Source organism: Chiloscyllium plagiosum, chromosome 22 (assembly GCF_004010195.1).
Source record: "Chiloscyllium plagiosum isolate BGI_BamShark_2017 chromosome 22, ASM401019v2, whole genome shotgun sequence".
Taxonomy (NCBI): Eukaryota; Metazoa; Chordata; class Chondrichthyes; order Orectolobiformes; family Hemiscylliidae; genus Chiloscyllium; species Chiloscyllium plagiosum.
The window spans coordinates 17,258,049-17,272,504 of NC_057731.1; the positions used below are offsets into that span (position 1 = coordinate 17,258,049).

Sequence of the window (14,456 nt, forward strand, 5' to 3'; positions counted from 1 at the left end):
AAATGTGTTGCTGGAAAAGCACAGCCCTGAAGAAGGGCTTATGCCCGAAACGTCGATTCTCCTGTTCCCTGGATGCTGCCTGACCTGCTGCGCTTTTCCAGCAACACATTTCCAGCTCAGAGGTATATGGGCCAAGCCCATGCAAATGGGACTACTGTATTTCAGTTCAGGAAACCTGGTTGGCATGTATGTGTTTTATGAGTATATGCCAACGAATCTCCAAAATTGTTAATGTACATTAGCAGCTACATTGTCTTACCAGGACAGAACCAGTGTACCATATGAAGATTAACACTGCTTTGCTTGGTAGTAGTGGTTAGCACTGCTGCCTCACAGCGCCAGAGACCCGGGTTCAATTCCCGCCTCAGCGACTGTGTGGAGTTTGCACATTCTCATGTCTGCGTGGGTTTCCTCCGGATGCTCTGGTTTCCTCCCACAATCCAAAAATGTGCAGGTTAGGTGAATTGGCCATGCTAAGTTGCCCGTAGTGTTAGGTGAAGGGATAAATGTAGGGGAATGAGTCTGGGTGGGTTGTGCTTCGGCGGGTCGGTGGGGACTTGTTGGGCCGAAGGGCCTGTTTCCACACTAAATAATCTAATCTAATCTAAACCTACATTTTGAAACAGCTGTTTTGGTTACTAATCAGACTGCAGGGCTTTTCATTTTTGTAAAATTCAAATATCCAAGGCTGTGCAATTGCCGGGTGTTGAGTGAATCTGTATCTGACAAGTCTGTTCTAACAGCATGCAAACAACAGTGCACCAATAAAATCTCAAATCATAAGAATTGGAGTAGAATTACGGCATTTGGCTCAGAGTCTGTTCCCCCATTCAATTCTGACTGATAAGAGTTCAGAGATCTATTCTCCTGTCCTCCCCCTATAACCCTTGATCCTTTTACTAATCAGAAACCTATCTACCTATCTGTCTTACATACATACTCGGCCCCCACAGCACGCTGCAACAAGGAGGTCCACAAATTCATCATCCCCGACTGAAGAGATTTCTCCTCAGTTCAGTTCTAAAGGGTTGTTCCTTCATTTGGAGGCTGTGACCTCAGGTCATAGTTTTTTTTTAAAAAGTAAAATTAGAAAATGGAAACTTCTCAATGTTCACTCTATTCAGACCTCTCAGCATTGAGCGCTTCAGTGAGATCACATGTGCAGTTATCCCCACCCCAACCTTCCAAACCTCTTGCAAGTACAGATCCAGAGTCCTCAACCACTCATGACAACCCATTAATCCCAAGGATTGAACAAGCTGTGGCATTTTATTCAGCAGGCCAAGCTACCTCTTGGAAAAATCTAACTGCCACTGCTTTACAACAGGCACAGGTAATATTGAAGACTCACTTAGATTAGTCTAATTAATGGTAATTTGGATATTTCATTGCATTCTATTTTTAAGAAATTTGCATTAATATAAGTTTCATGGCAGCTTTATAATTTAGAAGCTAAAGCCCTTCAATTACATACTTCTCCTTAGACCTTAATCTAAATTTTGCATAACACTGAATGTCCAGTAGAGGTGATAGTTTTGCAAATTAATAGCTCAAACTGAAATGTTGTGTACAGCACACCCTGAATCAATTTCTTCAGTGGCTACCAATTTGGTTTACCAATAGAGACAGAGTATAACATATGTTCAGGAAAGTGAAGATGTGCTTCAACCTAAAGTGTTTTTTTTAATAAAAGAAGCGCAGTCTTAGATAACACTATATTTTTCGCCAAGTGAAAGCAGCAATATTGAAAAAGACAAGAATAAAATACAGAATACAATTCTGTACCATCGGTCTAGTAGACAGTCATTTTTTTAGAATTAAGATTACAAACTGGGAAGACTTCAGAGTGAATTGCTTCTGTTATCTTCTGTTGAGGCACTACAAGCTTCCAAATTGTACTAATGAGGCAACTTTTTGGCGTAGATCAGATTAATAGTGGCAGCAATTTCAAGATTTCCACATGAGATGTGAACATAAAAGCTGCTTTTTCCGAACTTTTATGGTTTGTCCATAAGTCAATTGTCATCAGTTTCATGACATTTTTTTCTAAAGAAAAGAACTGATGTAGAACAGAAAATAAGCAAGCTGTAACTTTTATTCATTAGCAATTCACATTAGTTCATTTATTTTGAACTTTGCAAGAAGAGTTACATTACGGAAAGCAGTTCCATGGAACAAAATCATAGCATTTTCTTCTCTGTGCAAAAGAATCTTAAAGAGCTACTGAAACAATCAAAACTAATCCATCACTTAAAGCTTTTTCAGTGATTGTCAACTGACAAGTTCTAATTAGCATTAATTCTGTTTGTGTTTTTCTTGTAGTATATAAACTTTTGTTAGCCTGCATACATTGGCCTGGTAGTTACTGCCTCTTTTGAAGTTAACAGTATGAACTCTGCACATTTGTCCACAAAACGTTAACTAGAGCACATTATTGTTAAGCCATATATGGTAAACTTGCCAGCAGTACTGGCAAGTAACCTCAGTCAGAGTTGGACAGCACAGAAATAGATTCTTCAATCCAACTCATCTATTTCGACCAGATATTCTAAATTAATCTGGAGCCATTTGCCAGCATTTGCTCCATACCCCTTCCTATTCGTGTACCCATCCAGGTTCTTCTAAATATTGCAATTGGACCAGCCTTCACTACTTCCTTTGGCAGTTCATTCCACACACCACCATTCTCTGTGTGAAAACAATGCCCCTTATAAATCTTTCCCCTTTCACCGTAAACCTTTAGGTTTGGGCTTTGCTACCCTACCTAAGCCTCTCATGATTTTATAAGCTTCTAGAAAGGTGACATCTCAGCCTCCGATGCTCCAGGGAAAATAGCCCCAGCCTATTCAGCCTTCCCCATAGCTCAAAACCTCCCACTATCCTTGCAAATCTTTTCTGAACCCTTTCAAGTTTCACAACATCCTTCCTATAAGCAGGGTTGTCAGAAATGAATACAGTATTCCAAAAGTGGTCTAACCAACGTCCTGTACAGTTGCAACATGATATTCCAACTCCTATACTCAAAAGGTCCCAAATAAGGGCTAATAACCAAAACGTTAGCTTCACCAGCTCCTGATGCTGCCTGGCTTGCTGTGTTCTTTCAGCCTCCTGTTTGTCTACTTTGGATTCCAGCATCTTCATTGTTTTTGGCCCTATACTCAATGCACTATGCAATAAAATCAAGCACACTAAACATCTTTTTCACTATTCAGTCGACCTGAGGCTCCACTTTAAGGAACTACAAACCTGCACCCTAAAGTCTCTTTGTTCAGCAACATTCCACACGATCCTACCATTAAGTGTATACGCCCTGCCCTTATTTGCCTTACCAAAATGTAAAACCTCACACTTATCTAAATTAAACTCCATTTGCCACTCACAATCCATCTGATCAATGATGTAATCTGAGAAAACCTTCACTGTTCACTACACCATCAATTTTGGGTGTCATCTACAAATTACAAGAAAGCAAATTTTAAAAATATTGTAAGCTAGAATTCAGTGTTGAATTTTGGTGTAAACATTAATTACTGTTACCATTGCATTTGCATAATGTTTTGATTTCAGATTACAGTTTTGTAATCAATTCCTAAAATATTTGCCAAGGGTTACAATACCCTGAAATGCTATGAACAAATTTTACAACATTTTTACACTAATGTAGAACTGCCATTGACTAAAGACTCTACGCTATCGCATTAATAGTACACCTGGGCATAACTCAGTAACAGAAACCTATTTGCAACAACCAATAGCAAATTTGGATTTGCAATACTACCATTTTCAATGTCTGATGCACTTAACTGTGATAGAGGACATCTAAAAACTGGCAACTATTTATAATATACTTTTTCTATCTTAATTCTTAAGCTCTGAAATGTTAACTCTTCAACCTATTAGTCTGATTCTATTTTAACTAGATTAATATTTAAAAAAAATAACAAGACTCCAGCCTCATTTAAGTCATTCATTACAAACAAGATTAACCAACCGTTGGGTGCATTTTAATGGCTACCCTTCCAGGTAGCATTGTTTTCTTCGATCATTCTAACAAATTACGCAAAGTCAGATTTCATCGTTTGCGGATATTTTAACTTAGCTATTAGCATTAATCTTACTTAGTCAAGAAAAATCAAGGTCCAGGATTTACTACTTTCCGAAATTCGTATCTCGTGATCAAAAGGAATTCCGATGTAAATGCTCTATCCTCACAAAAGAGATGCAAGGAAAATGATTTTAAGAAAGATGAGGTGTACCGTCCATTCTGCACAATGCACTCATGAAATATACCACCTTGTACGATTCATCCTCCAAAAAAACGTGAACCTCGCAAGCGTGATACTTACAATTTTGAAGGCATTGTTTACTTACCAATTGTGCTTAAGCGCCGCTTAACATGGCGGCAATCTTTCTACTTACCCGTTGGGCGACATTTTATGTATGGACTCACCTAGTATGTAGTCCTGTAACTAAATCCGTCTAAAGTCAGTCTGATCATACTTACCCATCAGGAACCGTATTCTTCTTCACCATGACTTAAAGGAGCCGTTGAAAGTCACTGCAGCAAATAGAAAAATCGCGCTGTTAAATGTTTTAACTTCGATTTTGTTCAGTCAACAGGCACCAAAGACCAGGCCTCGATCCTTTCACACAAAAATCATTTGTGACTGCGCTTAACCTCCGAAGTTCAATATAGTTGGCTCTTTATATCAATTTGTATTTTAATTAGCGAAAAAATGAGATGAAACCTACCCAAGCTTTTTTAATATAGAGTTTGAAGTAATATACAACTACTGCTCCTCATCTACACCTACAACCAACACCCAGCCATAGAAATTTCCAGAATATTAAAATACGCATGTGCGATATGACGCTATAAAATGAATCCTTGCGTAATTTGCGCAAGCGCACTAAGTTGAGGAATCAGAGCAGTGTTTTTATCGTTCCATGGCCATGCATTGTAATTAACGTTGGATAAAATGCACATTTCAGCATGAAAATATGCAGTTCAATTTGTTCAGGTACATCCCTCCCGTAATCGTGGATGAACAGGGTTCAAAATATTGACAACTCATAAAACAAAGTGGAACTTAAAGTATCTTCTGACAGTTGAATAGGTTACATTATATAGAACTTCCTCAGGAGACGGTGAACGCTAATTCATTCAAACGTATCTCTGGGCGGTCGGAAACCTGTTGATCTTCCAGCTAAAGGAGTTGACCCCGACTGAGTGTTGCAGACAGGCACATTCCAAGGTCCAGGACTACTTATTGAGGGACGCACTGAAGCTTGGGGCAGCTGCCGCCAAGGCGCAGTGGGGAAAGATCACCTTGTAACATCTGCCTGCCTAAGAAGAATAGGGGGACCACGCAGTCATTTGGGGTCTGCTGACGCCTCAGCTAAATATATGGACATATGATTGATAAACATACAGACCTGAATATACAAATGATAAATCCTGATCTCTGTATGCAAATGTTTACGTATGTATGGCATGACCAACTGTATAGACCATCAAATTATTTTATGAATAATGTATATTTTTGAAATAAAAAATTAATAGACTTTGTTTTAAAGTATTTACCTAGTATTTGTAATTTGTCGATTTTTTTGCTTTAACTCAACCATTGTATTTACATCTAATTTCTGGGTTTCCTGTGATTTACAACCTGTTGTAATTCGTTACAAACTCACCAGTTTAAAGGGAGCCCAATGAAAATCAGATTTGGAACGATGAGAGAGCTCTTTAAACAGAGCCAAACCTGCAAAATTAAGATTAATTGTAACAAGGAAATATGTGTTGCTGCGGTATGCAAGGATCTACCGGGAACCAGGTGGAGAAAGCTGCCCCCGACAAATTTAGGGTTTGAAGTGATAGGGATAGGGATAGTTTAGGAATAAGATTGCGGTGCCAAGCTATCTCAGATTTTGTATTGATGTTTACACACAAAGAATGCAGAAACCTGTTTGATTTCTGGTAGGCATGGACGGGTTGGACCGAAGGGTCTGTTTCCGTGCTGTACATCCCTATGACTCTTGACGTGATGGCCCCCCCAAACTATTGTGGATGGAATGACTCTGCTAGGATATTCTGAGCCCCCGAGCCAAGAGGCTATCAGCCAAGAACATATGGACAGTCAGAATAGTGTTACTAACAATATTGATGCCACAAAACTAAAAGAGAAAACAACAACTGTCTTAAAAAGACGATTGTATTTTAGGGAAGAAAATTTGTCCTTAACGATTATGGCACACATGGGACTCCAGACCAAAACTGTGGTGGTTGGTTGACTCTTAATTGTTCTCTGAAGTGGCCATGAAGGTACTCTTGTACTAAGGTGTGTCAGCTCAGGCAATGTAGACTCACGTCTTTTAAAGGTTGCCAATCAGCCACAGTGTCTAAATGAGATACTTGTCTATTTTGTAGGAGGAATCCGAACCTCACTGAGGTGGGGGCCACTGTTTCCATGGCGCAAGCAAAGATAAGTAAAAGCTGACAGATCATAAAACTTAAAGCTAAGCGATGTGAATTAATATATCATACCTAGCTTATTCACCCTGCAAAATCCCCTTTGTGGGTTGAGCCAAATTCGGGAGAGATGTGGCAGTCTGGCAATGGACATACCGGCAGAATCATACTTTATAGTCAATTCATCAGTATTCACATCCTTGGATATGTCCTATCACACCAGCATAATAAACTGTACAAATGTGGCGGCACAGCGGTGTACAATCAGGAGATAATTGCCCTTTCAGTGCTCAGCATTGACTAGACTCCGTGAATTGTCGTGGCATCACGTTAAACATAGTCAAGGAAACCTACTGTTACTATCGTCATTAATAATTTACACAGTACTAACCTAATCATCTATATTATACTTGACCAATTAAACAAATATTTGCAGATGCCTTTCTGACCACATTAAGCCAAATTCACTTACATTATCAAAAAAAAGTCAGGGAAAAGCCCGCAAACTAAAGGTATTATTTATCTTTATCCAGTTAGAATATTGAGAGTATTGGTAAGGAGGACAGGATATTTCGTGATTCACATCTGGAGAATTAGTGTGGTAATTCGTATGTGAACATTATTTTCCACTAGTTTTATATATTTACTTAATAACAAATCAGGATATAGGGTGCGTGACATTTGGTGATTCACATCTGGAGGATTAGTGCAATCATTCAAATGAGTTCGTTTTTCGGTTTTGTGCATCTACTGAACAACTTATCAGAAATTGTCTCTGCCATTCAAAGTTGCCATTCTCATTTCTAACGGTTCAGTCAGCTGCAGGCGGTCGGGTGATCGCGTGCTGCTCGCGCGACCACAATGGGGCGCACGAGTAATGTGCCATTTGCCCATCTGTCGCTCGAGCGTGTACCAGCAGCAGCTGGACCGTTAGATGCATTTTGGGTTTACTTTTACCAAGGCTTCAAGCTAGGACGGCTTTGCGGTCTCGCATTCCTTTGGGAGTACGGTATTTTACTCTGTGTATTTCACTCAGTCTATGACTACCGGTTAATTCCTTTTGGTGTTTGAGGTCAGGCGTTGTGTATTTTCATCCTTTACGAGTCGCCGATCAGCCATCCGCGTCTAAATGAAGTGCTCCTCTATTTTGTAGGAGGGATCGCTAAATTTCCGGAATCAGAGAGGGACTGTTTACATAGTCTAAACTGGTAAAACTAGCGTTTTCTTGGTAATCCATCTGTTTTTTGCGCTGTAGTTGTACTATGATTCATCTTCCTGCCCATTCAGTGTGTGGGGAACCACCAGCGCCGTTACTTGGGGATGTTTAAGGTGCTAGGCCACTTAGACATTGCTCTCTAAACGTGGCGGAGCGACTGAGAAGTTGTCAGCTTGGTCTGACAAATGAAACAGTTCATTTTAGAGAATTTTAAGGATTATAATCTGTGAAACTGTCAACTTTGAAGTAATTACCTTTCTAAAAAAAAATCGGTGCTATCGAAAGGATTTTGTAAATTGCTTTCCAACAATTATTGTAGACAAGCCGGAAGCTGGAGGAACACAAGACAGGCAGCATCAGCAGGTGGAGAAGTCGACGCTTCGGGTGTCACCCTTCTTCAGGACCGGAGGTGGGTGTAGGGCGAGCTGCAGATGAAGGGGATGGTGGTGAAGTAGCCTGAAGAACTCAATATCGAGTTCTCCAGTTTCAAACAACCTCCCTTCCCAGTCACGCCCCCTCCCATGTCTCCCTGTCACCAACGTGATTCATTCCTCCCATTGACTGGCCAGGACGTACCCGCTGTTGAAACTTTATTGCTGGAACAGCACAGCAGGTCAGGCAGCATCCAGGGAACAGGAGATTCGACGTTTCGGGCACAGGCATTCCTGAAGAAGGGCCTGTGCCCTGCTGTGCTGTTCCAGCAATAAAGTTTCAACTTTGTGATCCAGCATCTGCAGACCTCACTTTCTCCTCCAGGACGTACCCGCTACCTGTCTTCACCTATCCCCAACGCACCACCCCGCCACCGCCACCCCCTTATGTGCAGCTCCCCCGAGACACACCCCAAGTCCTGAAGAAGGGTTACACCTGAAACGTCAACTTCTACACCTCCTCATGCTGCCTGTCTTGTTGTGTTCTTCCACCTTCCTTCCTGCCTGCATTAGATTCCAGCATCTGCAGGTTTTTTGTCTCTTTCAACAATTTCTGCTCTTGAACCTTTACAGTGGTGATAACTCTGTACAGTCCCAATTTATGTACATACAGTGAGGAAGTGGAAATTAGCTTTACAAAGAAGAAAAATGATCAATATGGGTTTATGCAGTAACTTTAAAAATATATCCTTTAAGATGGGTTTTTATTATCTTTAGGACTCACTGGCATATTGTACTGCCCTGCTATTTCCTGAGTTGTAGCTAACGTACATATGTTTTCTAAAGGTATGCACAGTCCACCAACTTAACTGACTCAGACCAGTTTTATTGTACTAAAGAATTATTATTTAACAAAACTTGTTAGACTCAAGCTAAACCAGTGAATTCTAAATTACTCACTTCTATTTCCTGTTTTCTTAATTCCAGCTCGCTTCCATATCTTTTTCTTCTATCTCTAGTTTCTTCTTTCTCTCCTCAAAGTCCAGCTGCTTCAACTATAACTGAATATCTCCCCATGCTAACGTTTCACTATCTGAAGTACTAGACTCTTTTGCATTTCCCGAGTGTTGCTGAACAATAAGACCTCTGACTGCAGGTTCATAGTTCCGTGAAAGCAGAGTCACAGGTAGACAGGATAATGAAGGTATTTGGCATGATTGCCTTTATTGTTTAGTGAATTGGTCAGTAAAGGAGTTGGGAGGTCATGTTGTGGTTGTACAGGACATTGGTTAGGCTATTATTGGAATACTGCATTCAATTCTAGTCTCCCTGCTTTAGGAATGATGTTGGGAAATTTGAAAGGGTTCAGAAGATTTACAAGGATGTTGCCAGAGTTGAAGGGTTTGGGCTACAGAGACAGATTGAATAGACTGTGGCTGTTTTCCCTGGAGCGTCCAAGGCTGAGGGGTGACCTTATAGAAGTTTATCAAATCACGAGAGGCATAGATAAGGTGAATAGCTAAGGTCTGTTCCCTGGGGTAGGGTAGTCCAAAGCTAGAGGGCATAGGTTTATGATGAGAGGGAAAGATTTAAAAGGTACCGAAGGGGCACCTTTTCACACAGAGGGTGGTACATGTATGGAGTGAGCTGCCAGAAGTGGCAAAGGCTAGTACAATTACAACATGTAAAAGGCATCGGGATTGGTATATGAAAAGGAAGAGTTGAGGCAGATATGGGCCAAATGCTGTCAAATGGGACTAAATTAATTTAGGATATTGGCATGGACGAGTTGGGTGGAATAGTCTATTTCCATGAATCTATGACTCAAAGTGCTTTGCTCGTCCCTCAATTATCACCTCTACTTTTTAAGCTGTCATTAGAATGTAAGAAATAGAAACAGGAGTAGACCATTTGGCCCATTGAGCCTGCTCCACTATTTAATAAGATCAAGGCTAATCTCCTAGTTGACTCAGCTGCACTTACCCACCTGCTCACCAGAACCCTTAATTCCTTTACTGGTCAAAAATCCATCTATCTTTGCCTTAAAACATTCAACAAGGTGGCCTCAGCTGTTTCACTGGGCAGGGAATTCCACAGACTCAGAACCCTTTGGATGAAGAAGTTCCTCCTCAACTCAGTCCTAAAGCTATGCCCCCTGGTTCTAGTTTCACCCACCAGTGGAAACAATCTCCTTGATTCTATTGTATTATTCTCTTCAAATTTTACATTTTCTATAAGATCCCCCATCCCCATTCTAAATTTCAATGAGTATAGTCCCAGTCTACTCAGTGTCTCCTCATAAGCCAATCTTCTCAACTCTGGAGAAAGCTAATACAATACCCATAATGCTGTGCACCTTTACCTTATGCAGCAGCCTTTCGTGCAGCACCCTGTCGGATGCCTTCTGAAAATCCAGATACACCAAATCCACTGGTTCCCTGTTGTTCACTGCTCTCAATGTGTTCAAAGAATTCCAGTAAATTAGTTAAACATGACCTGCCCTACGTGAACCCATGCTACATCTGCTCCATGAGACTATTTCTATCCTGATGTCTCACTATTTCTTCCTTGATTATTGATTCAAGCATGTACCCCACTTGATGTTAAGCTAATGGGCTTATATTAGTTTCCCCACCATCTATTTGATACTCTGGGATGCATTCCATCAGGAGACTTGTCTAACTTTAGCCCAAATAGCTTACCCAACACAGCTTCTTTAGTGATTATGATAATTTCTAGTTCCTCAACTGCCAAAGCCTCCTTGTCATCAATTACTGGCAAGTTATTTGTGTCTTCTGCTGTGAAGATGAACACACAATACCTGTTCAACACCTTGGCCATTTCCTCATTTCCCATTATTGAATCCCTCTTCTCATCCTCCAAATGAGGAATGTTTACCTTAACCACTTTTACAAATATATAAAATTTTTTAAAAAACTTTTACTATCTCAGAGTCATAGAGATGTACAGCACAGAGACACACCCATCAGTCCAACCTGTCCATGCTGACCAGATGTCCTAACCCAATCTAGTCTCACCTGCCATCACCCGACCCATATCCCTCCAAACCCTTCCTATTCATATACCCATCCAAATGCCTTTTAAATGTTGCAATTGTACTAGCCTCCACCACTTCCTCTGGCAGCTCAATTCATACACTTACCACCCTCTGCATGAAAACGTTGCCCCTTTATGTCCCTTTTATATCTTTCCCTTCTCACCCTAAACCTATGCCCTCTAGTTCTGGACTCCCCTACCCCAGGGAAAAGACTTTGCCTATTTACCCTATCCATGCCGCTCATGATTTTATAAACGTCTATAAAGATCACCCCTCAGCCTCTGATGGTCCAGAGAAAACAGCCCCAGCCTGTTCAGCCTCTCCCTACAGCTCAAATCCTCCAACCCTGGCAACATCCTTGTAAACCTTTTCTGAACCCTTTCAAGTTTCACAACATCTTTGCAACAAGAAGGAGACCAGAATTGCACGCAATATTCCAACAGTGGCCTAACCAACGTCCTGTACAGCCGCAACATGACCTCAACTCCTGTACTCAATACTCAGACCAATAAAGCAAGGTAATATGGATTATGAGAGTAAACTAATTTAGAATATAAAATCAGAGGACAGGAAAAATTTCTAGCTGTAACAGGTTGCTCCTATTTTGAGGTATTGTAGTTAGTCACAAAAAAACACATCCAGAAACTCTAGCCACTCTCCCCAGCATCAAAGACATCTCAGAAATGACTGCCAGACTACTCAGACCCCTTGGCATCATGGTAGCCCACTAATTAGCTAAAACAGCAGCTAATGAACTTGAAAGACCCTATACAGACAATGAGCTAAACTAACATCTTTTACAAAATACCGTACAAGGGCTATAACAAACACTACATTGGACAAACGGGCAGAAAACTAGCCACCAGGATACATGAACACCAACTAGCCGCAAAAAGACATGACCCTCTCTCACAAGTATCCTCATATATGGATGAGGAAGGATACCACTTCAACTGGGACAATACATCCATCCTAGGACACGCATGAGAATTCATAGAAGCATAGCATTCCAACCGGAACTCTATCAACAAACACATTGAGTTAGACTCCATCTACCACACCTGGAGAAAAGGAACAGGAAGTGACTTCACCACAGGAAATGATATCACCAACCCAAAGAACCCCAAACATATAAAGAGAAAGCAGACTTTTCAGCATTGCTTTGTATGAGGTCTATTGAAGATGTTCGAGGAGAAAGTGAGGACTGCAGATGCTGGAGATCAGAGCACAGGAAATGATATCACCAATCCAAAGAACCCCAAACATATAAAGAGAAAGCAGGACTTTTCAGCATTGCTTTGTATGAGGTCTATTGAAGATGTTCGAGGAGAAAGTGAGGACTGCAGATGCTGGAGATCAGAGCTGAAAATGTGTTGCTGGAAAAGCGCAGCAGGTCAGGCAGCATCCAAGGAGCAGGAGAATCGACGTTTCGGGCATAAGCCCTTCTTCAGGAATCTGAAAGTTAACCCCACTCATGTGGCTGTCACTTGGTCCGAGTATATGTATGTTTACGATTTCAGAAATTCTTCAAAAATCACATTGGCAATCACAATCCATCCAAAGGACTCCTCTAGCTCTCATATACATACCTTTTGTATCTCCACCCCAGACGTAAACATGTCTGGCTCTTGCTTGAAAGAATTCTGTGAAGTGGCAATCATCATGCTGACAGGCAGCCTTTTCTAGTGGGCAAAAGTGAGGACTGCAGATGCTAGAGATCAGAGTCGAGACTGTGGTGTTGGAAAAGCATAACATTTCAGGCAGCATCCGAGGAGGAGGAGAATCAACATTTTGGGCATTCCTGATGAAGGGCTTTTGCCTGATACAGCTTTTTCTAGTGGTCTGTTATTATCTGGGAAAGGAAACATCTCTTGACATCTAACATAGTTCTGTCATTAAGCTACTGAAAATTTAATCCTTGGCCTGAACTAAATGGTATTATATTGAGCCAAATGTTTCATGTGAATTAGCACTGAGAATGACAGAAGTCCTACCATCTTTCAAGTTATGAGGTATGTAATAGTGTCTCAAGTCTCATTTTCATCCAATATTGTTTATATATTAGGATCTAGTGATCCAAGTCTTGAGCTGAGGGCTGACACCCATGAAACATGCATTTGGATGTTGATTGGTTCAGTATCTGAGCCATTACAAGTGAACATTGTACAATCATCTGTGAACCTCCCCACTCCTTATGAGACAGGAATTGTTATTGATGAAGCAGCTGAAGATGATTAATTCTAGGACACAGGGTAGTGAGGCATTTTATGGAAAACTTATCACTGGCACATATCCTACTTTTTATTGTTTCTTATTATTTGGTGGATACACAATAATGGTAAACTGGGGAATGTGATGTAACATTCATATGAGGTTTCTGTAAATCTATTGCTTCAACTGTTACCCAATATTTTGTTATAAACTGGAAGAATAATCATTGAAATTGCCTCCTAACATTGATACACTCAGGCTATACCTCTTGGTTTGAAGTTGTTTAGTTCAAGTATCTGAAATGAATTAGACTGTGCAAAACCATTTCCAATTAAACATGCATTGCTTAAAATCAAACTCCTTTGTTTTAATTCATAATTCAAGTTCCTATTCAAAACAAGCTCTTTGAAGTGAAGCTACTTAATTCAAGTTCATCCAGGTTCAGGCAGCTCCAGAGCAGCTGACCTTCCTGGGATATCCACAGTCCCTTCACGGAAAGAGAGTGTAGTGCTGGAAAAGCACAGCAGGTCAGGCAGCATCTGAGGAACAGGAGAATCAACATTTCGGGCATAAGACCTTCATCAGAAATGAGGCTTATGGGTTGGGCTGAGAGATAAATGGGAAGGGGGTGGGGTTGGGGGGGAGGTAGCTGGGAAAGTGATAGGTGGATGAAGGTGAGGGAGAGGGTGATAGGTCAGAGCGGGGATGGATCCGGAGGGCAGTATTAAGATGGAGGCTTGGGGACAGGGGTAATGTGGGGGGAGGGGAAACAAAGAAGCTGTTGAAATCCACATTTATCCCCTGTGGTTGCAGGGTACCAAGGCAGAGTATGAGGCATTCCTTCTCCAGGTGTTGGGTGCAACGGTTTGGCGGTGGAGGAGGCCCATGACCTTGATGGAGTGGGAGGGAGAGTTGAAGTGTTCAGCCACAGGGCTGGTGTCCCAGAAATATTCTCTGAAACGACCCACAAGAAGGCATCCTGTTTCCCCAATGTAGAGGAGACCACACCAGATGCAGCAGATGATATGGTAGAGGTACAGATAAATTTCTGATGGATGTGGAAGGATGTTGAAACTTTATTGCTGGAACAGCGCAGCAGGTCAGGCAGCATCCAGGGAACAGGAGATTCGA

General features: G+C 41.2%; 2 protein-coding genes across 3 annotated transcripts in view; one reads left to right on the forward strand and one right to left on the reverse strand.

Moving 5' to 3' along the window:
- The window catches only part of LOC122561102 (RNA/RNP complex-1-interacting phosphatase-like), a 51,967-nt gene extending 47,115 nt beyond the window's left edge, over positions 1-4,852 (reverse strand). Inside the window, exons 1-2 of one of the 2 annotated variants that reach the window (XM_043712512.1) lie at positions 4,753-4,852; positions 4,505-4,558 (exon numbers count right to left, since the gene is read on the reverse strand). In XM_043712512.1, the coding sequence (XP_043568447.1) occupies positions 4,505-4,533 (29 nt within the window). In that variant the 5' untranslated portion in view covers positions 4,534-4,558; positions 4,753-4,852. Of the gene's footprint in view, positions 1-4,504; positions 4,732-4,752 lie in introns of those variants that run through there. The other variant, XM_043712513.1, reaches the window with a different exon arrangement.
- Positions 4,853-6,959: 2,107 nt separating this feature from the next.
- LOC122561384 (coiled-coil and C2 domain-containing protein 2A-like) overlaps positions 6,960-14,456 on the forward strand; it is a 268,528-nt gene continuing 261,031 nt past the window's right edge. The window contains exon 1 of the mRNA XM_043713148.1: positions 6,960-7,473. The gene's annotated coding sequence lies outside the window, so the exon portion shown is untranslated. The remainder of the gene's footprint in view (positions 7,474-14,456) is intronic.